This window comes from Phasianus colchicus, chromosome 17 (assembly GCF_987193195.1).
Source record: "Phasianus colchicus chromosome 17, bPhaCol1.hap1.1, whole genome shotgun sequence".
NCBI classification, from domain to species: Eukaryota; Metazoa; Chordata; class Aves; order Galliformes; family Phasianidae; genus Phasianus; species Phasianus colchicus.
The window spans coordinates 6460877-6485871 of NC_143452.1; the positions used below are offsets into that span (position 1 = coordinate 6460877).

Sequence of the window (24995 nt, forward strand, 5' to 3'; positions counted from 1 at the left end):
TTCCATGCAATGTAAAAGAATAATAAGTTGCATATAGTTTGGATTATTTTTAAAAACCATGCGCAACATATTATGTTTGCAATGTTCAAAACTTTTCTGTGAAGTAATAATAATTTGCCTTTCTCATCCTCCATTTTTCTTAACATTTTTACAGCTACTGTAGCTTGTCTGCTATAGGTGCACCTTCTCCTCCTTAGACAAGGTGCCTGTAGCTTAAGCTCAAATCACAGCACAGTGAAGTGTGTCAGAGAGATTTCAGTCTATCTAGTCTGCAGAAGCAGTCAGTGTGACTCTAGATTTTTTTGTTTGGAACTCCACACAAAATATTCCCAACTTTTCTGCCTAATTGTTGATATGCATCATTCCACCAGAAGAGGGCAGGCCACCCATGCCTCATCAACAGCTGAGCAGCAAACCCTCCCTAAATGCTACAAGGTCACTCCAAACATAAGCCTGATTCCAAAAGGCTCTGGTGTAACGACGAGTCCAGTATTTGTGTGGAGATAATGGAAGGAAGTAATGGGATATGGAAAATACTGGGACATGGTTGTCAGAGTGGGAGTCTCCTGCGGTTGCTGCCATCAGTCTCAACACACTGCTAGCACTGGCTGTGCTGTGAATGGCAGAGAAGCATACATGCAAATGTGAACAGACCCCAGGGCGCCACAGTTCTTCATCTTACCACAGTAGGGGAGAGCAGGGACTGGTAGTTTAATAAAACACCAGTGGCTGCTATCTGTTCCAGCCATTTTCTGCTAGCGTCTCTGCTGCTCTCTTCATATTCCCCATTGTTGTTGTATCGATAGTTGAGAGCAGCCAGTAACTGCTCTGAAAAGGTGCAAATAGCAGCCACAAGAGATTGGCAGAAGATGGAATCTCGCCTCAGCTGTAGCTCAGTATCTGCAAGAGAAGGAGAGACAGACAAACAAGTCACGAGAATACTTCTTTTATCTCACTGCCAAAGAGGCAGTTTCTATGTATGTGTGAGATATTTAGCTTCTGCTGTAGCTTTACACAGTTGTAACAGATAACATCTTCTTGCTGTGTGACCTGGGTGTAGAAATAAAAACAGCATTGCTGGGAAAATTTTGCCAAAAATTTTCTAGGCCACTTGACTCTTTGTTTGACATTTGCCATCTGCATGCTCCTCCTTCTGGGAAGAGCTCTAACTCCTTTGTGCCATATTTGGACTGATTCCCTTCTTTTTATGTTTAAAGAAGCAACAGAATTAATGAAAGAGGATCTCTGCCACTGCTTCTCTTCTGGGCTACTAGAGATTCATCTTCCCCTCATCTACCTGTATTTCATGGGCTCCCCATATGCTTAATGCTTTAACTGGGCCGGCCCATAGGGTACCAGTGGGTTTCTGTTTCTTAGGAGGATTTTGCTTCCAGTCCAGCTGCCAGGCAGCCACATTCTGGTCCAAGCAACTTCGTCACACTTAAGGGGATTGCAGGCCAAAGAGGAACATGAATAAGTGAGGAGCTCCTTCCCAGGCACCCTGGGCTCCTTCAACAGTACAGCAGTCTGTCATTGCCAAGGCAGTGTTCCACAGAGAAAGAAGCTGAAGACACCATTCAGAAGCTTTGAATCTTTAAAGTTTCTATGAAGCACTGAGCATGGTGTCCTAACAGATACACTCCAGGCGCAGGGCCATATCTTCAATTTAAAGGCAACCAGTCCTTCCAGCACTACTCCTCTGTACTGCCAAAGGAAGGCAAAGGGAGCATAGAAACGTCTGTCCTCAGAGCTAGGGAAAAGCTGGCATAACCTCTTCAGTGCCATCTGCTCCTCCATTCTTTCCAGAGGATATTAGGGAAAATGCTGCAGGAGATAGGGCAGAGGTAGACACTTATGAAATCATTACGTCTGTTATCATAAAAAAAACAGCCTTTACGGATGCTAAGCTGACACTGCAGGCAGGTTTTGACAGACTCGTGGATCAGCCCTGGCAGAAACAGAGGCAACAGAGCCATACTAATTTACCATTTTCATTCTATGAAAACTTGAGAATCTAGCTGGCACAGCAAATTAATGACATCTTATTTCAATCATGTATTACCTCATTTTGCAAACAAAAATACACCATGTTTCAATCACAAAAGGAGACTACACATTCACTCCTAGGAAAGGCCTGTCATTTGATCTGCAAGTACAAAGTTTAGTGCATAGTAGCAGATAACGATATCCATTCAGTGTATTTATGTGCTATCTCCACACTTAGGTTTCTAGTCTGTTCCTAGCAGATTTCAGCATACATACTCCTAAATCCCTAACTTGCCTGCTCTGTTTGGAAAGATGTCAGTGTCTGTGTTCTCACAGAAAGTTGTGCAACACGTCTCATTTTTGCTGCATGTTTTCACCACAGAAGGAAACAAGGAAACAGTAAAGGCCATCTGGGAGTGAGAGTTGTACAAAAGAAAAAAAAGACAGAAAAACAGTGCTTGTGCAACATCAGTGACTAGCCAGGAGACACAGCCTACATGGAATTGAAGCAACACAAACTGAAGAGTAGACATCAGATGCATGAAATGGCTGTCCCAGACGCAGAGCACAAGAAATGTTAGCATAAAATGCCAAGACTAAAGTTAAATGCTCAGGAAATAACACTCAGACATATGCACATGGAGTCACATCAATCTCTGTTAGGGACATGTATGTACAGTCTTGTGTTGCAAGAAATCAAAATACCTTACCCGTGCATTTTAATAAGGCCAAAAGCAGTTGATTCTTCCCATCTAAAACAGTGAAGAAAAGGAAGGAAGTCAACACGATGCCAATATAGATTTTATTCTATTGGATTAACAGTCTCCTCATTCTCCACAATTCTTGCCTCTCCTCATCCCCTGCATGGCTATTTCTCTGTACCATCATAGTCCTTACTCACAAGGGCATTTTAATCATACAAAAAGAATTTTACAATCTAAATGCTCTACTAACTACTATGAATTATTGGAAACGAATTGTACATGCAGATTAATATTTAATGAATAAACTTCTCCCAGTGCTTTGCACTGGAGTGTAAATATCAGATTTAGCTAGCCTATTCCACTCCAGCCTGACTACAGTGGTTTAGGACAGTTTGACCTGTTTTTCCCTAGAGCACAGTACAGCCTTTTTACAAATAGACATAAAAATGAAAAATTGAACTGCTAGACTCAATTAGATCAGAGCTATCCTTTCCCTCTGAAACTGATAACAATCTTTACCCCATTTACAGACCTTCCACATATTTTTGTATGATTTCAACAAGGTTTTTGATGCGCAATGGAAGGTTCCATGGATCTTCTTGAATGCTGGCTTGAATATTATTCCGGCACCTCACTGTGGTTTCTTCCTTCTGTTTAAATTCTAGGAAATAAATGAGTTTGTTAGGCAGTAAGGAAGCGGAACGTGGAGTGGTTTTTGATTCAAAATGTGCATACAGATGCAAGCAGAGATGCATACTAGCAATAGCAACAGTTGTGAATGAAAGAAGTTCTTAAATAGATAGTGCAGAAGGAGAAAAAAGAAAAGATTATTTCTATAATCCTATAATCAGCAGTCTCCTAGCACTGTTTGCAGGATCATAGACAAGAAGTCGTATACGTGGGTGATGTGCATGGTAAGAAGAGCCTTGTGCAACTCATATCTGACATCATTACCTTCTGTTCTCTCTGACTTTCATACATGATACAGCTGCCTGCACAATATATCTAAAGTTTCTGGCTGTGCAGAATCAGATCAGCCTTTTGGCTGCAGCTGTTGCATCCCATAACGCTGATGAGAAGTTAGGAACCATTCTGCTTTCTTTCACCTGATGGCAGCTAATTGTTTAATTACAGAGTGGAGAATCTATTCTTCATGACTTAGCTATGTAGCTAAGCTGTAAAGCCCACTGCTGGCAATAAAATCTGTAAGCAAACAGAAAAATGGTGCCAAATAACTGCGCCAAACAGAAACAGGACAAGCATTCAAATTTACATTTGTCACTGAAAGGTGTCTGCAGGAGCAATTAGAGACGCTTTGGTCTGGGGATTCCAAATGTAAGCAGTGCTTTTGTGCTCGTTAGTGTAATGAATGTGCAATCATCAGTTAACTTCAGTTAACTAAAAGACCCTCTCAGTCTAATTAATCTAGTTGTAATAAATTAGACTCCATTTAAGTGAAATAAAATAAAGGAAGTGAACACAGGATGTCTGTGATTTCCTCACTTTATCCCAACAACACACCGAAAGATTAACAAATAATCAACACAGATGTGAATGTGTATGTGAAGATGAGTTCATGTAACAGAACTTCGTATGGTCTATTTCTGGAATCAGGGGAAAAACAAAAAAAAAAAAAGCACAAAGAAACCTCTAGGTTTTGCCACTGTGACTTAAAAATAGAACTTGTCAAGGCTGGGAGGTCCAGAACTGCAGCACCTGAAGTATATTAGAAGTAGTAGGAAACAGTTCAGATTTCAAGTGGGAAAGGAAATGCAGCAAATGTTCAGAAAATGAAGCTTTGGTATTTCAGTGAGAGAAGAAACCACATCCTGGGCCCCTAAACCATTAAGACAGCGGTCCTAAACATGCTCCCTGAAGAAAAAGAAAACATGGTATCATTTGTTTGCTCTCTATGGGAATCAGTTTTCAAAATAAGTGACATGTGAGGATGAGTTTACTCTGGCAATTACCCATCTCTGAAGAAAAGCAGAAGTCGTTAAGCAAACTCAGGCAGAACCTTTTAGTGCCTCACATCTACAGTCAGTCCCTCACCAGCTAATCAGAGTTCACCTTTAATCTGACTTATCTGTACCTTGTACTTTTGAGGTACATATCTGTGTGCTCACATCAAAGGATGGATCTGGATACTTGTGAAAATGCTGTAAGGATCCAGTAGTACATAAGAGAAAAGTGTTCTGTGTGTTTTAAAAAGAATTTGTGCAGAATTTCAGTGATTGGACATGGGACCTGCCTTTAGAGTCATTGAGTACCCTGAGCTGGAAGGAACCCACAAGGATCATCAATAATGCACAACTCCTAATAAACAACTGGATAGACTGCACAGTTACATAACTCTGTGTGGCAACATGGTGTGTGTGCATTCATGGTAATCTCTTAAATCCTAGAAAATCACATTTTTAAATATAGTCAGCCTTCTTCCTTACCTTGCAAACTGTGGTCCATTGGAAAGTGCTTTGTTTCTTCAAAGGCTTTAGTTATTGCTGGTCCTTTTAGAAGTGCATTAATTGCATCAACCTACAATAGAAACATTTTCCATGTTAGGCTTGTGGAAAAGAATCTGGATGGAAATCTTCTGGAAAAATGCAAAAGCCATTACAGCATCCATGTTTTTGAATGATTTTTCCCTTGTTAACAAATATTATTAAGATTTTCTAGCCATGAATTACCCTCGAGAGCCTCACACTGAATAATGTTCTACACAGAGAGTGAGCCACATGCTGGTGTGATAAAACCCATTACAAAACATTTCTCAGAGAGAAATCTATAAAGACATCTGTAGACTAAACTTGTGAGAGCTCTCCTTAGATCTGGAGGTGTGATTCATCAAGATTGTGCATTTTGTTCATCTTTTTTCCTTTTCATCAAAGCTTTTTTCTCTTTAATGCTTCATAGAAACCAGCTCAACATTGCTTATATCACACAAGGCAACTTGAATGTTGACAAAACTGTTTGATAAAACTGCCATACAATATGCTTCCAGCTTTCTTCCCTCAGAACATGTTTTCATTAAACAATCCGATACTTAGAAATTCCTGTTTTGATACTGATAAAGAGAAAGCAATCCTTTGCAGCAATTAAACCCTTTTTGTACCTGATTAAAAAGATGCTCCAGACAGCCATGAAGTTTGTCTTGTTTGTCTAAAGGAATCCTCATGTCACTGGGAAGCTCATCTCCTAAGAAAACAAATTAAGTTTTTAACTGTCTTATCAGCATAAGCTGTGATGAGGCCAGAGATGACACAAGCACATCCTCACACTGCAGTGGATGAAAATTGATCACTGCTTTATCTCAAATTCCAAATACTCATACTTCTTTCACATAATACAGAGACTAAATAGTTCTTCCATACTCCAAATTTCCTGTGGTTTGTTAGAAAAAGAACAAATCTTGATCTTTTCATATTCTTTTGATTAGTTTGAAGAAACCACATTTGCAATTGAAACATGCATTTGCTTATAATCAGCAAAGACTTAACACCCCTACTAAAAGGTCTGCTATGAGAAAATGTGCAAGTTAGTTAGGCATGTACTCACCTGATCCCATCTCATCACTGCCCAGGTAAGAGCTATTACTCCGTACACTGGTGTAAGACAACACTGAATCCCGGTTGCTGTTACATTCACTAGAAAGAAAAGCAAAGTAGGTGACTGAATATCCCAGTCTGAAGCAAAGGAGGTCCTGGCCTATGATAAACTATCATTTGCACTAATCCCCAAGTCAAATTCTCTTATGCATATGCAAAAGAAAACGTAATTACATGCAACGTTCATTGCCAGCTCTCAGGAAATCACCGTAACAGCATAAATGGAAGCTACTCAAGATGGGAGAGGAAATTTAAGGAATCTGTACCACTGGAACATCAAGCATGGCAGACCTGCGAACTGCCTCAGTAAGCAGAAGAGTCACTGCAGTTGCTTTCACACCACTGCTGGCTGATGCATACATGAAATATTTCAGCAAGAATCATTTCAGTTCAGTTTATACTAACTATAACTTATTAAAGGTGATCAGAAAATCAATGGGTATCAGTCTGCCCCCCTCCAGTTAAATGACACAGTGTTTTTAATGGCACAAGCCAAAAATAAAACCCACAAAATTCTCCACGTTGTCTTTTCCTCTACCTTATTTTAGACTAAGGTGAGACAAAAGAGTAATATGGATTCTTGCCTGTCCTTTCTTAAACCTATTGCCAAAAATACCTTTTTGTTTCTAAAAAAAAAAATATATATATATATATAGGATCTATATCACAATATAAGCCCTTATGAAATGTGTCTTATGATCCTTATGAAGCACTACCAATGCAAACAAAATATTTTCTTATTCGCAATTTGTTTATTTTTGTAGTTCCTCAGTAGTTTTTCAGATCAAAATTATAAAAACACACTTTGTTCTCTATTGGATAACTGTTATCTGTAATATATGCACAATTGTCTAATAAAGACAGAACAGAATAATCTTTCTCAATTTACATTTATGTGTAAAACTTTGGAACAAGTGACAGATCCACAGGCACTGTTCTTAATGTCACTTTGTTACACAGGATAGATTATCTGCAATTATAGAAATCATTTAAACTAAGCTGTTCACAGGATTCCTATCAACGAGAGAAATACTTCACATTTAAATAAAGCAGCTCTTGAGCACATGTGCAGACTTAAATCTAGCACCACAAATAGATACTGCAGATCTCAATATTCTAAATGCTAGTTCTGATCCTTTACTGATCCTTTACTGGATATTTGCTGTCTTGTATTCAACTGGGCCAGACCCTGTGCAAACTATCTTTTTTGCCCTTTTCTGATGGAGAGATTGGACCATGAGGGCTCCAGATGTTCGCTGCAATGTAAACTATTCTGATTCTGTCATTTCTGCAGACCTGTAAGAATGCCACATGGTATTACAGAAAACCAGCACCTAGTAAAGAATCATGCCTGTAGTAGCATGGAAGTAGCTAAGATGTATCATTTCAGGTTATTCTAAATCCTGCAAACTTCACTGTAAGGTATTCTTTACTTCTTGGAAGTCCTATGGCCTTCCAATTAATGCAGAAATGACCTATTAAGGTTGTAAAATTGCAGTGGTCAGACACGATTGCAACTTGTCCGATTTTTGGTGAAGTAAATTTTTTCACATGTTACCTTCTGAGAAAGACAAGAGTTGGAGTGTGTGAAATTTCCTTCAGTAGCAAATATTCCAGGAGAAGCAGTAGTCACTTGTGTCCCAAAACAAGATTTCAAGACACCTGAATAAACATTTGCACTTGCGGTTTCAGAGGCCCATTAAGAATTAAAAAAAAAAAAAAGTCCATTTCTGTTTCTCAGTGTCTTAGATTTCTGGGAAAATTGTTTGCAGAATTGAATGGAAAAAACCTCATAATAGCAGTTATTATCAGGCTGAAAACTCTGAAGCTTCTGAAGTTTACAGCTATATGATATAGAAGGGGAAAGTCAAGCTAGATTTGTTTACTTCATTTTGTTATGTTTTTGTTAATATTCTAGAAGTGCTGGCATTTTGACATTGTTTGGCATGGTAGTTGATATTTTGGCATAAAACATTTTTTCGGACTAACCTGTAGGAGTCTCTGAAACTCATTGTGTCATGTCCAGAGTCTTCCTGGTCCTCCTCAGACACTTTGAAACAGACCTTCTTGATGCCACCATGCTCAGCTCTGTCAGGATCACTCTCTTCTGTTCCCAGAGAAGGTGGAGACGACTCCTCAGTGGATGGTGGCTCACAGGCACCACCTTCTGTAGGTTCTGTTATGGTGGACAGAAGTCTGCAGAGGTAAAACATGTGGCTGTCAGGGACTGGTGGATAGTTTCACAAATGAGCTATAATGGCTATGACCAGAATTCAGCTATGTGAAATCAAGGACAACCTTGCCAGTATTTGTACATGAACTATAGGTATGTAAAATAGTGAGCTCTAAAAGAGGTTCACTGCAATCTTTTTATCTCAATTCACAAAAACTCCTGTTTCTGCAGGAACCTTATCTCCACAAGGGACAATTTAATTGCTGTAACAATGCAGCCTGACGGGGCTCTGTTTTTAATTCAACAGCCTGCACTTTCTCCATTCCAGGCACTGGGTTTCTCCCCTGGGGAAGTGCTTGTGCTCACAGGTTCTCTCCCCAGCAGCTCTTGTTCTTTCTTAAATATGTTTGAGCCAAGGCACTACATGCTTTCTGATCAGTTTAAGTTTTTGGTGCATGATGGGCTCTCTTCTTTTGTTAATGGAAGCAGCTGTGGCCTCGTGTCACAGCAATCACCCCTGCAGCACCTGCTAGCAAATCCTTCTAGTTATGTCCAATACACAGACCAACTATTCAAATCCTTAAGTACCATTTCTAGGAGACCTATGATGATGAAAAGAAAAAAAGGAAAAGGAAAACATAAGTTTAAAATAGAAAGCTGCTGGAAATCACAAGTTTTATTTGGTCTGCTTATGTCAGACAAAACCTCAAGGTGAGGCTGTCTATAGAGAGTTCCAAAACCATGGGCACACAAAACACTCTTACCTGTTAATATAGTATACATTAAGCAAAACAGTGGCTGTTGAATTCAAGTAGACTTTAAGGTGCAAAGGGCAATAGTAAACATGTGGGTGGATCTGCATGGGATAGGTTTGGCACTTCATAACAGTCAATGAGCTGCAATGCAAGTGTAATAAGAGTATAACAGTAGGGGCTGATGATGAGATTTCTGGGGTTAACGTCTCCCTTTTAAGATTTGTTCTTTGCAGTGCATACTGGATTCTTTACTTACTTATTTATCTGAACGACGTATTGCTTCATTTCCTTCACTGCAATGTCAAGTTTGTTAAAAAGGTGCAAGTATGAGTCCTGTATCTCTCGATCTTCCTGTTTGAGCAGAAAACTGAGTCCCCTTTCTTCCTGACTTGTTCCTCCATTCTGCTGGCCAAAACCACCATCGAGATCTCCATCTTCTGGGGTCAGACATCTCCAGGATGGTGCAGCCATAGTGGTGATGCAATGTTGAGTATATGAGACTGGATTTACGGTACCTGCTAAACATTAAAGAGTCTAGTTAGTGTGGCTCTCATGAACCTCCACAATCCAACCCAATAATGCTAGTTTAGGATAGGTAGAATTTAAAAAGAAAAGAAAAATGTCACATGATTATTTTATATAATTATATGCCATTACAAAATCTTTTGTTATTATTTTTCATTTTCCCTGTCACACCAACTAGGTGTTTTGAATTTAGTACAGTCCAGAGACAGGTTAAATTATGGGAGTAATGACAGCAAGTATCCACTCATATACTATCCATTTTACCCATTTGAGTTAATGAATTCAACCTCTTGGCAGTTGGTCTGTGTTATTGTTCTTCAAGATTTAAAAACATTTACATAACACACACACATACATATATACATCAAAACATACATAGGATGATGTAATTACAGATGATAAAATACATTTTCTTTCTAAAATGCTGACAATTTTGATACTGTTATATTTAAAATACCATGGAATTTTAATATCTTCAAGTAAGTGGGGCTTCTTTATTGATTCATTTTGAATAAAAGCGATATATTCTTCAGTGAATTGGTTAGACTACAATTCACTGTATCTTTTCCAAACATTCCTGAACTCTGACTTTGTTAGACAATGAATCAGATGCATATTATGAGATACTATGATGAGGAAATGTTGGAACTCGGATATTCAAGTTGCAGGATAAATGCTATGTAGCAGCTACTTTTCAAGAAGTACAACCCCTTGAGACAGAGTAGAGACTTCCAGCTCCAAGATACGGAATTTATTTACTAATTAGGAAAGAAAATAGTATTGCAGTCTGATTGAATAAGTTTTCAGCCTGAATGTAGCCTCTCTTCACAGCATAGAACCTTTTCTAGCACTGCTATTGCAACACAAGCAGGTATCGTTTTACTATAAAATACTGAAGAGAAAACAAGGATAATGGCAAGACTTTGTTTCTTTGGAATTAATTTTGACTTCACTGAGCAGTGTAAAGACGCAACTTTCTACGCAAATAAAAATCAGTATGACTTGAAAGTTAAATATCACCTTGTTCTGGATCAAGACCAATAATAGAAGGTTTTCGTCCAATGCGAATGCTGAACGACCTCCCTGCTGAGGTAGTGTTTTTGGGGTATGACACCTCCATGAGGTTAATATGGCAGTTGGTGGGGCAGAAATCCATGCTGTTGAGGGAATGTGGTTCCATGATGGCTTGTTTGAAGGCTGGGCTCACCTTTGTCTTTAATCCATCTGCAAACTGGGAGAAATAAAGCAAGGATATGCTACTTCATTTGCAAAAAAAAAAAAAAAAAGAGGCAATGTAGATAATCCTCTTCTCTTCCTGCTTCTTATACAGAATCATATGATCATATGCTCATCTTAATTCTACAAATCAAACATTGATCATTCTGTTGTGGCCACATTTATACAGTGATGTGGTGGAGATGAGCCTGCAATAATATTTTCCAACACACAGCTCCGACAAGCTGAAAGGAGCAATTTACAGGTTAGGTCCTTTTTCCTTGGAACTTGTATTCGAATAACACACACGGCTGTTGTCATGCTACTGTAAAGCAGTTTGGATCCACTAATAAAGAAAATCAAAACCCAGTTATCACTATGCAGAACTGTCTTGAGACTTCAATAACTAGTAGAGTTGTACCTCTTGGTAGTTTGCAAGCCGCCTGCTAATGCTTTCCAGCTTAGTGTCACAGATCTGCCGGAACTCATACTGGGGCATGGTGGCCACAGCACTGCTTAGGGATATAAGCCTTTTGCAATTCCTTACAAAGTGGTTGTCTTCTGCAGCAAAGGCCTCTAAAATCTAAACAAAAAGACAGAATTTTAATTATGTAAGACTTGACGGTGAGTCCAAATTCCACCAAATAAATGGTAAATCCTGTATAATGTCATGCTTGAGTAAAGTTGCCTTCAGAACAAGTTGCTGTTATAACCACCTGAGAGCCATTAGCATGTCCACTCCTCAGACAAAACATTTCTCAGAAACTTTCAGAACAACAAATTGTTCAAGATATTCACTGTGCACTGCCAAGGTATTCTGGCTCTGGCACACTTTGACTTTCATTGAGCTTAACAATAACGTCACTGGGATGTGACAGAAACATTTCCTATTATCTCATCATTGTGTATAGATGGATCAAAATACACTACACTGTTGTCCTCCAGTACCCATGTTTCTATCTCCTTCCTTCAGTGATCCATCTAGTCCATCAGATGAGGGGAAAAAAAAAACTTGATTTTTTTTCTAGAATAAAGCAAATTCTTCCCTGAAGAAATTAATCTTCAGTTTCATCAAAAAGTACATTACCAGTCAGAAACTAGCAAGAATTCCGAAGTGTCTCAATTCCAAAGAGACTCTTCTATCTCTCCCTCAACAGCTGAAATCTAGGAAGATTTTGCTCACTTGCCCACAACAAACGAGAGCTAGTTTGAGTTAGTCCATCCTAATGAGTAAAACTTCAAGCAGAGTTGAGACACAACTGCATGCTACCTCATCTGAAGTAACAAGACAATTGACAGAGAAATGCCCATATTATTCTCTTGCCAGTTGTGTTCAGGAATGAAGCTGGCCATGTATGTTAGTCAGGTACCTTTGCTGTGAGACAGAAGCAACCTTTTGGTTCCACAATTTTCTCTAGGACAAAGGATTTGATTCCTGCACTGCTGACATATTCATATACCACCCCATGCTCCAGGTGAGTGTTATCCACAGTCAGGCTAATGAGAGGTGTTTCTTCACCACTTATCAGTGGAGAGCTGATGGTCTGTTGTATCTGGGCTGGAAACAAAATAAGTCATTAGAGATGTTCAGCAGCACACATGAATACAGGCATGCAGACAGTCTGTTGAGAGGTATTAAATGCAAGGGTACAAAGATACAACTTCTGGCTCAAGGAGTCTATGAGCCACAGACTGCTAGAGGCTGGGAGGAGAGTATTGTGAAGAAAACATTGGCTGTTGGCCACTACAAGAGACTTTTAGACAATCCACATGCTCCAGTTCAGATTCTGATGTTCTTTCAAGTGTGCATATGCACACCCATGCACTGGACACCATTTTAGTTCTGTTCCACATTCACATACATAGTCCCTCACAGAAGCTTTCAAAGGGAAGTGAAGTATGTTAATCTTAGAGCCTCATTGTTTCTAACAGCCCTCTGGAAGAATGCCACTTTTCTGTTGAAGTTCTAGAAAACTAGATGATCTTTGAGGTCCTTTTCAACCAAGGCCATTCTATGATTCTATTAAGTGTTCCAAATGTATCTTTTGTACAGCTATAAGACTGAGATGGAAGGGCAGAGATGGGGTGAGGAGATAACATTTTTAAATAAGGGCAATAGCATTGTCATCAGAGAAGAAATTTGAATTTTATCTAGATTGAGATTTGCCAGAGGACTGCTCCCTTGCCTTTACAAGGGCACCCATCCTGCTGTTCCAATGCCAAACTGCACTGTTTGGCCATTAGACTACCAGCCTCAGCAGTCCTTACCTGGGATTCACAGAGATGTTCTTGGAGAAGTTGCTACTGGCATTCAGAGAATCCAGGCTCAGATCTTTGGAGTGGATCTGGCTTCAGTATTCTCTCCTACCATCTACTTTTCCAAGCTGGAAGAAATAGGTCCCCTCCCACCGCTTGCTGACACAGTGGTAACGCGCTCTGAAAACTTGTTCCAGATCAAAATTGTGTAAATGGAGTTAAATAGAGCTACTTGCAGACCTTCCCCCTCAAGCTGCTACTGCCCATAAATTCCTCGTTTGCAGGGGCTACCAAATGGTTCTAAATGTGCTGAGCTATTCAGTTTCAAAACCTGGCTTTTGTGAAGACAAGGGGTGGGATCTGATTACTTTTATGGCATCCAAAAAACTGAAAAATATTAAAATACCAAAAACAAAGGCAGTACCTGAAGCCTGAATCTTGTTAGTATCCTACTTCTACCAGTGTGTAAACACATCTGATTCAGGCAAATAACATAGGTTATCTATATCTGCTTTTAAATTGTGCCTAGACTTGTGCACACAGCTTTGCTTGCATTTTTTTTTTACAAGTTCTAATAAGAATATATACTTTTTTTTTTTTAATAGCCTATAGTAGAAACTACAGAGCTAACATGTAAAATAGAGTCCAGACACCTCATATGAGGAATCTCCTGTATCATTATTTTAAACTGTTTTTTGTCTCCTACTTAGATTTTCAAAGGACAGTTAATGCTATGATAGGAGTCTCCTTCATGCCTTTTGTTGAGTAGCTTGGCACAAGAGAGGGCCTTCAGCCATGAGAATGGTTTTCTGGTGGGGAGTGTGCTGACGTGGCTGTGTGACACTGTGTGATTCTGGTATATGGCTTGATACAAAAGCAGTCAACAAAACAACTGAAATCATTACCTACTCAAGCATGCAAATACCCTATGTCATTTACTGTAGGACTTGAGCTATAACAGCAAATAAAAAGCAGACAAGCAACAGATTTTTTTCTCTACTTACATAATAAATGACATTGCTGCGTATTATGAAGATTCTCTAAGGCTAGCAGGAAACAAACATCTAAGAATTCATTTAGTGATCCTAAAATCATATTTTCTGTTCAGGAAAGAGCAGACGACTCCAGAGAGTTGCAGGGGTATGATTTCTATGTGCATCTCTTTCTTTATTCTACTAAATAAACTGCAGCATAAGAGCACTTCCTCTGACAGACTCATTTTATTACAAAGCTTTACTAGTACAAGAGATATTCTGGAATAATCATTACACTTTATATTTCTACCGCAGTTTTCCTTTTCTAAGCCCCTAAATCTTCCCTAGGTTTCCTTTCCCTATTAAATCTTTACCTGATTCCTGGTGGATATTTTGAAGTGGATCCAAATCTTCATCTCCTGTCAGCGAAGAGTCTTCTTTGTTGGACCCTGGATGACTGCCATTCAGATATGCACTGGATGCTGCTTGCTGAACTCTGTCCTCCTCAGCATCTTCATGTGTTCTGTACACCCACTGGTACAATCCCTTGCAAGAAATTATGACCCCAGTAAAAAATGCCCAGTGTCCATAGGGCTGGACTACAAAGATGAATCTAGCTGCCAGTTTATTTTTATCTTCTACACTGGCTGAAATATTAACATTATCCCAGTATTCCTCTGAATTTCAGAGACTAGAAAATTGGGATCAGTATCTGGGTGCACTTCTAGTCTCAGTAAGCAGCTAATAATGTTTAGTAGTGCATGAACTGACACACATGCTATTGGTACAGGCTTTTGTAACTATAGACAACTGGGATTTACTGTAATCAGCTCCCTTGGTTACACTAGGACTTAGGCATGGGAGCAAGTTGGAAGACGCTTGTGTAAGTTGCTCTTATGAACATTTAGAGAGTATAAAAACACAGAAGAAAGGGAGGAATTAATGTACTTTGAGGTTTTGTATTCATACCAGCACTTCCTGTTGTTTGATCCTGTATGCTGTAAAGTGCTCCAGAACATCCATATAATTTCCATGTGATGCATTACTTCCATTGACTTTCAAAATGCATTGTCCTGGATGAAGCCCTACAGCTGCAGCCTCAGAACCTGATAAAAGCAATAGCATGGAAGTTAGGCAGAAAAGCCCACTGACTATGGAAGAGAAAATTGAAAAGGTTGGAAAGGGTTTCTGGTAAAGAAGAGCAAGAAGAAAAACCAGCTGAATGCTGTCAGGCTTTTGCTAAGTCCTTATTTGAAGAGAATTTAGTTGTATGAGACAAATATTATGTATCTATCCTTCAGAATTTCTGTAGTGCTGAAAGAAAAAGAAACATGCACCGTGCTTAGTCTGTACATACATACTCTTATCTAAATGTATATATGTACTCCAGCTTAATTATACCACAATCTTCCTACTTACCTCTTCCTACTGCATGAACATATGGTGGTGCTGCTCCCCGTATCTGAAAGCAAAGTGCTTCAGGACAATCTGGGATTTTAATGATCCTGCAGGTAGATCAAGAGGAGGAGAAAACAACATTTTAAGTTAAGCTGTTAGAGCTCTAGGCAATTTTAAAAACATCTTTCTTTGGCATTCACAACTGAGCTTTGGATGGAGGAAAGCACCCAAACAGTTTACAAATAAATAAAAAATATAAAGGGACTTGAAGAAATCATTGACTACATCTACATTCTCTAAGGCAGATGGGAGATTCTCTTTGTTAATTAAAATTTGACACTTCCAAATTTATTAATTTTTAAGCAAGTAATGCAGGACAGAAACTTCTGTGGTATTCATATCCATATTTATTTCCATTTCCAGGGAAACCTCAGTACAGCTGTACTGACTTACAGCAGCTGAGGATCTTTGCAACAAAAATAAATAGACTAGAATCCAGCATCAAATGATAACTGGGAAGGTTCAATTTCATGGGAAATTCGGGGGTTACAAAATTTATTGATGTCAGAGATATTAACAGAATCATGCCTCATAATAAAATACCATAATTGGCCAAAATGTATGGGCTGATAGAGTTAGTTATCCAAAAGTAAGGCAGTTCAACAGAATGGAAATTACTTTTGCTTAAACATGTATTAGGTAGAGTCTGAGATGTTCTATATCTGTGACAAATGACAGTCCTATGGGTCAGGGTTTTTTTGCACAAATAGGCCAAAAGTTAACTGCTATATACAGAACATATATCTTAACTAATTTTTAAAAGCATGGGATTCATCACTAAAAACAAACTTTTGTACCATAATCATTTCAGTCATTTCCCTGTTTTCCTGTTGAACAGCTTCTTATTGGAAAGAGTTTACACCATTCTCACTACAAACTGTAGAAAAACTATTTAATAATTGAAAAATAACCCCCCCCGCTTGGAACTTACTCTTTTGATTTGATGGCTACCAGAAGCCTAAGTGGCCTCCGTGAGCAGAAGGACTGGTTTAAAATGGTTTCCACTTCTGTAAACGGGCGTAGGAAGACTAAGTCCTCATTGATGGAATAGATTTTTCTTCCTGCCTGCAGGCCAGCCATCTGTAAATGAAACCAACACCACATTGGATCATTGATAGTATCTCTGAAATGTCAGACTCCAAGGTGTGTTTAGAGAGGTTTGACTGCTATTGGCAGTTCCAAGGTTTACAAAAAACTGTATATATCGTATTGGTTCATCAAATCCTTCGTCATACATCCTTAAGTCATCTGCATTTACAAAAAAAAACTAAGAGATTTCATGGACAAACCACGTCACAGATACATCTTACTTTGTACATTTCTGCCACTATTTTTTTGGTTTTTGTTTTTAAATAGGAGACTTGAGGCTAGCTGCATAGAGAAGTGTGATTTCCTCCAACCTACAGGCTGAGCACAGGGGAACAAGAACAAGAAGTCTTTGGTCCCTAGCATGCAGAAACAATCTATACCTAGTACCATAAGTAAATGTGACCTGTTTTTAAGTGGCAGTATAACCCCACCTATGCTTTAAGTGAAGTGCTTGCTCTTCATCAGAATAAAAGGACACAATGTTTCCATTTTAATTCCTAACTTTTTCATCTAACTTTAGTCAGACAGATTCAGTGGTAGAATCCAGATCCCTTATTCTGCCTGCTGGACAACAACCCTAAACATAAACCTTTCTGTGATCTATATCAGTTAAAATGTGAATAGTAGCACTTAGATTGGGTGTTAGGATATCAAGAAAATATCAAACTTCCTTTTAGTGAAGTAAAAATATATAAATAAATACGACTCTGTGGCTTCAACTGTTAATCCTTTATGGGTTAGTATTATTTCCCTTTACTTCTAAGTCCAGCAGTCGGGCTTGTTTCTAAATGTGACAAGCTCTTTCCCTGTTCTGCCTGGAATCCACTGGCAAATGTCTTGACTGGGAGAAAGGAAGTTAAACAGTACTCCATAAATCTCTTAAATATGTAACTCTGACCTCTGAAAAAAAACAAATCTGGAAGTGTACGACTGGAAAAACTTTGACAATGCCTACACATGGCTTGGCTTTTCTTAAATATATCAGAGATCAGTTTATCTACACTTTCCTGGTTTTTTTCTTTTTCTTTTTTCTTTTTTTTGCTCAAAACCAATGCTATTAATGGGAAAAACTACAAAGTGCTCTCCTTGGTTAACTTGCTAAGCTTTCTACAGTTCATAACGTCCTCTTGTGCACCCACATTCAATGTTTTTCCTTTTTTTGTACATAATGCTCTATAAAACTGATAATATGTATAAATAGCAATAGATAGGCATTTTAGCTTGGAATAGAATTCTGAAAAGTTTAGTTTATTATTCAGTGAATATGTTTATGCTATTTGCATTTAGAATCATAGAATCATTTAGCTTGGAAAAGTCCCTAGGATCATCAAATCCAACCACTTACACTGGTGAGTTTATTATGAAGTAATAATTGTAATATACATTTCTTAAATCATTATGGCTTAAGTCTGATTTTCTCAGAGTAGCTCAAACACTTAGCGTATGTGCAGCTCACTAAAATCTTTGCATATCTGCAATCATTCTAGCAGTGGATGACCTCTTTATATTAACAACTTACTGCTTGTGCATATGGGAAGCCTACCTGCACACATAATCATAGTAAATCTCTGAATGTCTGAGGTACACAGCTCCATACGAATCCCTACAAACTAGTAACTTCAATCTAAACATCTGTTGCTCTATCAGGATTTAACTAAGCAAGCTAATAACAAAATGACAACCTGTCTAAGAGTAAAGAACTGCAATGTCACAGCACTTGCTCTTTATGGATAATGGATGCTCCTCATGACAACTCGATGCAGCTGCCTGGATCCAGGCCACTATATTTTCCCACACACCAGCAGCTTGCTCTTTGCAATTCATCTGCATGGCCACTGGCCAAGCGGCTGCTCTTCGAACACATGCTGTTCAAACACCAGACATCTGCTCATCACTTGACTGTTCACAGTAAGACAGCAACTACACCTCCCCAAAGGATAATCTTTATTACTGTTGTTTCCTTCTGATAGAATATAATTCATAAACCAGCTCCGAGATTAAAAGCTGGGGAAGAAGTCCAGCTATAACTGAGCACAAGTGAGCTAGGTTAGAAAAGAAGGTAAGGTGCAATCTGAGGAAATGCTGACTGGTTATAGAATGTATTTCTGAAGGCACATGATTTGGGGATTGGCATGGGATGTGCCATATCTAAAACCAAAAAGCCACCTGTGGCACGTGCATGAAGTTCAGTGCTGTGTGCCACCAGAACCTGTGCATGACAATTTTGACCCTGGTGTACTAGGAGATCAAAATGCCAGGCTGAAAAGCAATGCACTGATCTTTAATAAATCCATGCAAGCTATAGGTTTGTTCACATTTTAGTTGGTGAATCTGGAATTGTATTCTGCTCTAAAGTCTGACAGTTCTAATGAACGTAATGCGCTGTGGTGGGCACTGTGAAGCAAAGCTGTATGTCTTAATTTTTGTCCCTGAAGAGTATGACAGCAGGCATATGGTCTGTAAATGGCCTGCAGCTGCTGAACCACATGGAATTACATGCTGGATATCCTTCTGGTATTACAAAGCCATTAAAAAGCCCAAGATCATAATTAAATACATTACTATTGGACTTCAGGTCTTTCCAGAATGAGCCTCCAATTCAGAGACATGCAGATTTAGTTCTTTTCTTGGGCAATATTTTATGTTGAGGTTGAAAAGATGGGCTTATGGTCACAAATAATTTGTCTTGGAAGATAAAGAAAAAGATTCCTTAGAAAATTTTGTGCTTCTGTTGTTTTAAAACACAAGCAGATTTGAGGATATTCCACAGGCAGATTGCCAAAACAAGGACAGCAGGATTATCTACCAGGCAATGGTTTACAGTGGAGGTTTAAATTAATAACATTTTTGGCCAACCTATGTTGATTTTAAGGATGGAATCAGTTTCTCTGGTGACCACAAAACAAATAAGAATAAGCAATACTGAGATTATTTAAGAATTAAACTTAAACAAAACAAAACAAAACAAAAAAGGTCAGTATCAGGCGTCAGCTCAAAACTGCTTCCCGTTTGACATTCCCTACTTGCTAAAATCAGCATGCTTCAGTCAGCTGTTTGCATTCGGTCAGTCATCCAGGCCTACCTGTAGCCTAAAGATGGGATCAACAAATGAACATAGACATTCAACTCCTGTAATGGTTGTCCTGGACTTTTATTTGGAAATATTGTCTGTGTGTGCTGCCACACAAAGTGATTTAATCTCCTGTCTCATCTTTGTAGGTGTAATTCCCATGAGAGAATTTAGAGTGTGTGTGTTAAGGAAAAAAATCACAAATCTAAAGTTTCCACTCAAATATACCTGTTTCTTATTGTACATCTCCACTACCTCAGCCAACATTACTTGCCCTCTCTCATCAGCTTTATTTGGTTCCGCAAACTGGGCTGCAACAAAAGAGTGGTGGCAACAGAGAGAGGGAGGTGATTGTCCCCCACTAACTTGTAAGGCCCCATCTGAAGCACTGCACCTGGGGACCCCAGTTCAGGAAGGATATGGAGCTGTTGGGGAGGGTCCAGAGAGCCACAAAAGGCTGGAGGCCTCTTCTATGAAGAAAGGTTGAAGGATTTGGGCTTGTTCAACTTAGAAAATAGGAGGCTCTGTGGAGACCTAATTGCAGCCTTCCAGTACTAGAAGGGAGCTTACAAGCAGGAGGGAGACCAACTTTTTACACAAGTAGATAATGACAGTACAAGAGGAAATGGCTTTAAGCCAGTGGCTTTAAGAGGGGAGATTTAGGCTAGATGTTGGGAAGAAATTTCTTACTCAGAGGGTGGTGAGGTGCTGGAACAGGTTGCCCAGAGAGGATATGGGTACCGCAACCCTGGAGGCATTCAGGGCCCTGGAGGCTGGATGAGGCCTTGGACCTCATGGACCTGGTAGTTAGGAGCTTTGTAACTGGGTGATCTTCAAGGTCCCCTCTGACTTCAGGCATTCTATGATTCTATGAACCGGAGGTATCCTACCATCATATCCTACCATCACATAAAGATAGTGATGCTGTCTGTCATTTATGAGAAATATTCAGCAAGGAAGTGACTCACAGATGCCAAAACCCTTGGTAATTTACATAAACAGTTTATTACCACAGGAATTGTAGAAGACTTCAAATTTTCTGTTAGCTGCCTTTAAAAGAAACAGACTTTAAGAGGATAGTTTTATACCTTTTTAAAACACAGAAACATTATTAGCTAGGAAAACCAAAATGTTGACAATTATCAGGCCTTACCTCTGCAGAAGACCCTCTTCGAACTGACTTCACCACAACTGCTTTGTTCTTTTCTTCTATGTCAAATCCATAGTCATCCTCCTCAGGTAAAATCTTAAAAACAAAAGGAGCCCAAGCAACACTTCATAAATACAAAGTGAGTTGAAAGGCTGAAGGATGAAGTTCTGAAATTGGACTTTTCATTTAAAGCCATGATTGACATAAACTTTCAGATCTTAAGGTCAAAAGGGACTACTGGGTTATTTGGTCTGAATTCCTACATAACACGAGCCCTTACATTTAATCTATTATTTTTGCATTGATCCCCTTAGTGTACAACAGCAGAATTTCTGGGCAGTTATCCAGCTATGATCTGCAGTCTTTAAGAAGTGAAGAATGTATTCCACCCCCTTGAGGGTTTGTTCCAATAGTTAATCAATCTCCCACTAAAAATGCATGCTTCGTTGCTCAGTTGCTTTCGATTTAAAATTCTAGCCCTTCATTTTTTGTAAGCTATTTCAACTTTCAAGAATTCATTAATATTCTGTATTTTCCATTAGTGAATACACTTACAAACCAAAGTGAAGTCACTTATTCATTGCTATCCGTTTTAGATAAACAAGGCATCTCATGCCTATTTCTTATAGATAATTCTACATAAATCTACATCACAAGAGTTGGTCAGCTGGATTTAATCATAGTTGTGATGTGTAAGAGAGAACACTGCAGGAAGACATACAAGACTCGTGTAATATGCTCAGTCTGTACATTTGATGGTTGGTAGAAGATTGCTGTTCTTGCTTCTGGGAATCTGCTTCCTTTTATTTGCACAGAGGTCACACAGACCAACCTTATCGATATTTTGTTTTAAATCATACAAATTATGGCAAATATATCATTCACCCATCCTTTTCTAGTGGTTTATTAACAATGAAAAATGCTTAATAACTCACTAACCTTTTTAAAAAATGAACTTAGCCTGGCCTCTGGTAAGTGGACAAATAGAAATTCTAGTGGATAAACATCTTGCAGTGGGTTAATTCTATACATTTAAGAGCCATCCAATGAATCAGAATTGAGTTGAGAGGAGAAATAAAGCTATCTATAATCTAGCATGCCACTAGGAAAAGCACTACTTGATTGTGATGATTCCTGCTATCTCAGAATACTGCCCTTTAACCACTAAAGTCAGTCATCTTAAGATGTTGTCCTTTTTCAGGAATTAACCTTAGGAAAAAAAATCTAAAGAAATAGAATCATCCTTTCTTGCAAGAGCCCTACAGCCACGTTAAAATAATGCTTAACACAAAAGACCTGCAAAGCAAAAATCCTTCTAGAGGACGTTTAGATTAAATGACAAATTTAAGTAAAAAAGATAAATGCCATTCTTCGATATTCCTAAGAAAATATTTTCAGAAACAATGCTCTTTAAAGTACATTCAATACAAGGAGAGCTTACAAAGATGAGTACACCACCAGTTAGATTTTTAGTATTGCAGGTGTAACGAGTTTCAACCCAATCCAACATGTACTTATAGCACTACACATCTGGAATTAAACAGAAACTTTTTAGGATACCCTACCATCCAATTCTCAATTTGCATTTGAAAGGACTGGTCAGTTTCTTTGACTGGACTTCGAAAGCATAAGCCAAAAAGATATTTCAAAATTTAGAGGCTTTGATTTGCAAAACTTAAGAATCCATCAGCTACATAAATATACATGGTCATTTGCATGCAGCTATCAGTAAAATGCATGAAAATCTTCTGTATGCTACAATTTTTAATAACCTGTCTTCCTCTGTTTCTTAGTACTGCAAAATGTTTGTTTTTTCTTTGTTTTGTTTGAAAGCAAAGAACCAAAATGCATTTAAGAATCCCCAAATGCATCAACATTTGGAGCTTTATCACCATGTTGTAAAGAAAGAAATCTGACATTCTGTATACTGATGTTTCTGTACTAGGAACACCCTTATGAAAAAGTAAAGTATGGGTAATATTCTATATGCAGTACTTGGGAGAAGGCTATGATTCATTCTCTGTTAAAAAATAGCAATACCTTGCAATTCCCCAGCTGATCACCACTCATCCCTAAGGAGTCCAAACCAATTAAATAACTTGCCATCTACAAGAATTATTTCTATGCCCCTGAAATACAGTCGGTTCTTTTGAACATTAAGCAAGCAGCTGTTTAATCTTGAAAAACAACCACATTAAAAAATGTACCCATATGAGATATAAGCCTGTTTAATCAAAAACAGAAGGCAAACATAGTCAGAAGCTATTCAAAGAGAATTTCTGCAGAGATGGGAGGGAAGAGAGGGGAGAAGAAAAGTTATGCAAAGGAAGGTTTATTACACCTGTGTCTGTTACATTCATAAAGCATTTTGTTGCATGGGTCATGAGAGCAGCAGGAAGCAGTTTCCTGTACGAGGAGTATTATGGTGTCAGAAAATGCTTGGGGCATAGGGATGTTCACTGTTTATGACGGAAGATTGGGCAGATTTCTAGGAGAACGAAGATGAGACAGATGTGAGGTAGTTTACTATCAGCTCATCCTCAGCTGCAGGGCAGCTTCTAGCACTGCATACATCTTGCTTGTGGTCATGCTAATATCAAAAGAGCATGAGCAGTGGCAAAGTCCTGCAGATAGGCAGATAGATGAGATTTTGTATCTTAATTTTTGAATAGTAGTCTGAGGTATGGAGCAATTTGAGGTCCTGCCCAGGCCATACAGTGAGTTCAAGCATGAAACTAAACCAAAACTCAGATAGCCCTGACTTCTGTGCTCAAACTACTGGCTTTCATCGGTCACACTTCTGTACTCAGACCCCTGAATGACTTGAATTCCAGGACATGACACAGCCCTGGCTGTGAATTGCAGTGAGACACTGTAACTACTGTCCTGTAACTACTGCAGCACACTACTGGGAGCTACTGGATGCCCTGGAAAAATGCCCAGGTCTCAAAAGTTGAGATTTAGATTTAGAGTCCAGATCACCAATTCAGCATGATGGATTTGAGAATGCTGCATAGGATGTACAAAGGTATCACCTTTGAAATCAACTGAAATGCTTTTCTTTTGAGATCAGATAAGTGATATGTTGCAGTATATTAGTCTTCTGCAGACTCTAGCATTATCTGTGTACCATTTACCTTGGGTGTCTATCCTTGTTTGATACCAGCTTTAATTTGCATTGCAGTTGACCTGGACTAACAAATAGATGTGCTGATAACAAGTTCACAGCATATTGCAGCAACCAAGTCACAATGCTTGGAATCAATCCAAAATCCAAATTTTTTTCAACTATGAAAGAATGTTGTATATTTTTTCAGTACATCAAGATTCACGTCCTTCAGTAAGAAACAATTGCACAAATAAATATGTATCAAACTTTGTTTAAAGTGCATTATTTCAAACAAAGCACTGTTTTTCCCTTGGTATTTCCAATGATACATTGGCCAAAGCTTCTGTTGTTTTCTGTTTTCAAGATATCCTGTGATAGAGCAAACTTAAATGAACGGGTAGGATTTGCTGCACTAACCAACAAGGATTTCATGGTAAAAAAGTATTTCTCAAAAAACAGCACTGAAGAAACTCCATTAAACTTCCTATGGTGGGCTTGGAGAATGGGAAGCTTAAGAGGCTTCAATTTGTTCTGTTCCTTTAGTGAATTCTAATAAATGATCATTACATTAACAGAAAACAGAGTCAAGCAGCTTTAAATCTCTCATTTCAGTGCTAACATACTGTTGCTACGTTTTGGAATTTTCTGTTTAACAGATAACCTTGAACTGGTAGAAAAAAATGAAAGATATTAGTGAATCTGTTTCTTCTATCATGTCTTGATAAGGAAGAAAACTAAAAATACCTGAACAATGACAATTCCCATCATTCACTGTGCAACTGATTGCTGAGTGCTTTGCAAATCACAGGGGAAAAAGCACCCAAAGTGAAACAACTTTTAACTGCTGCCTTTTATCCTGCACTTCTCCAGGAGAATAATCATATTGGTCTGACATTCTAGTCTACAGCATAGGATGCATACAGCAA

The 24995-nt window shown here is 38.6% G+C and overlaps 1 protein-coding gene across 4 annotated transcripts in view; it reads right to left on the reverse strand.

Moving 5' to 3' along the window:
• PREX1 (phosphatidylinositol-3,4,5-trisphosphate dependent Rac exchange factor 1) overlaps positions 1-24995 on the reverse strand; it is a 148781-nt gene that overhangs the window by 9572 nt on the left and 114214 nt on the right. For 3 of the 4 annotated variants that reach the window (XM_031590511.2, XM_090152152.1, XM_090152153.1), the window contains 16 exons: positions 20964-21056; positions 16583-16731; positions 15613-15698; positions 15163-15299; positions 14568-14739; positions 12334-12521; positions 11385-11546; positions 10769-10979; positions 9480-9741; positions 8285-8491; positions 6246-6334; positions 5803-5885; positions 5135-5225; positions 3223-3351; positions 2697-2738; positions 683-900 (listed from right to left, as the gene is read on the reverse strand). In XM_031590511.2, the coding sequence (XP_031446371.2) occupies positions 683-900; positions 2697-2738; positions 3223-3351; positions 5135-5225; positions 5803-5885; positions 6246-6334; positions 8285-8491; positions 9480-9741; positions 10769-10979; positions 11385-11546; positions 12334-12521; positions 14568-14739; positions 15163-15299; positions 15613-15698; positions 16583-16731; positions 20964-21056 (2319 nt within the window). The remainder of the gene's footprint in view (positions 1-682; positions 901-2696; positions 2739-3222; positions 3352-5134; positions 5226-5802; positions 5886-6245; positions 6335-8284; positions 8492-9479; positions 9742-10768; positions 10980-11384; positions 11547-12333; positions 12522-14567; positions 14740-15162; positions 15300-15612; positions 15699-16582; positions 16732-20963; positions 21057-24995) is intronic. The other variant, XM_031590519.2, reaches the window with a different exon arrangement.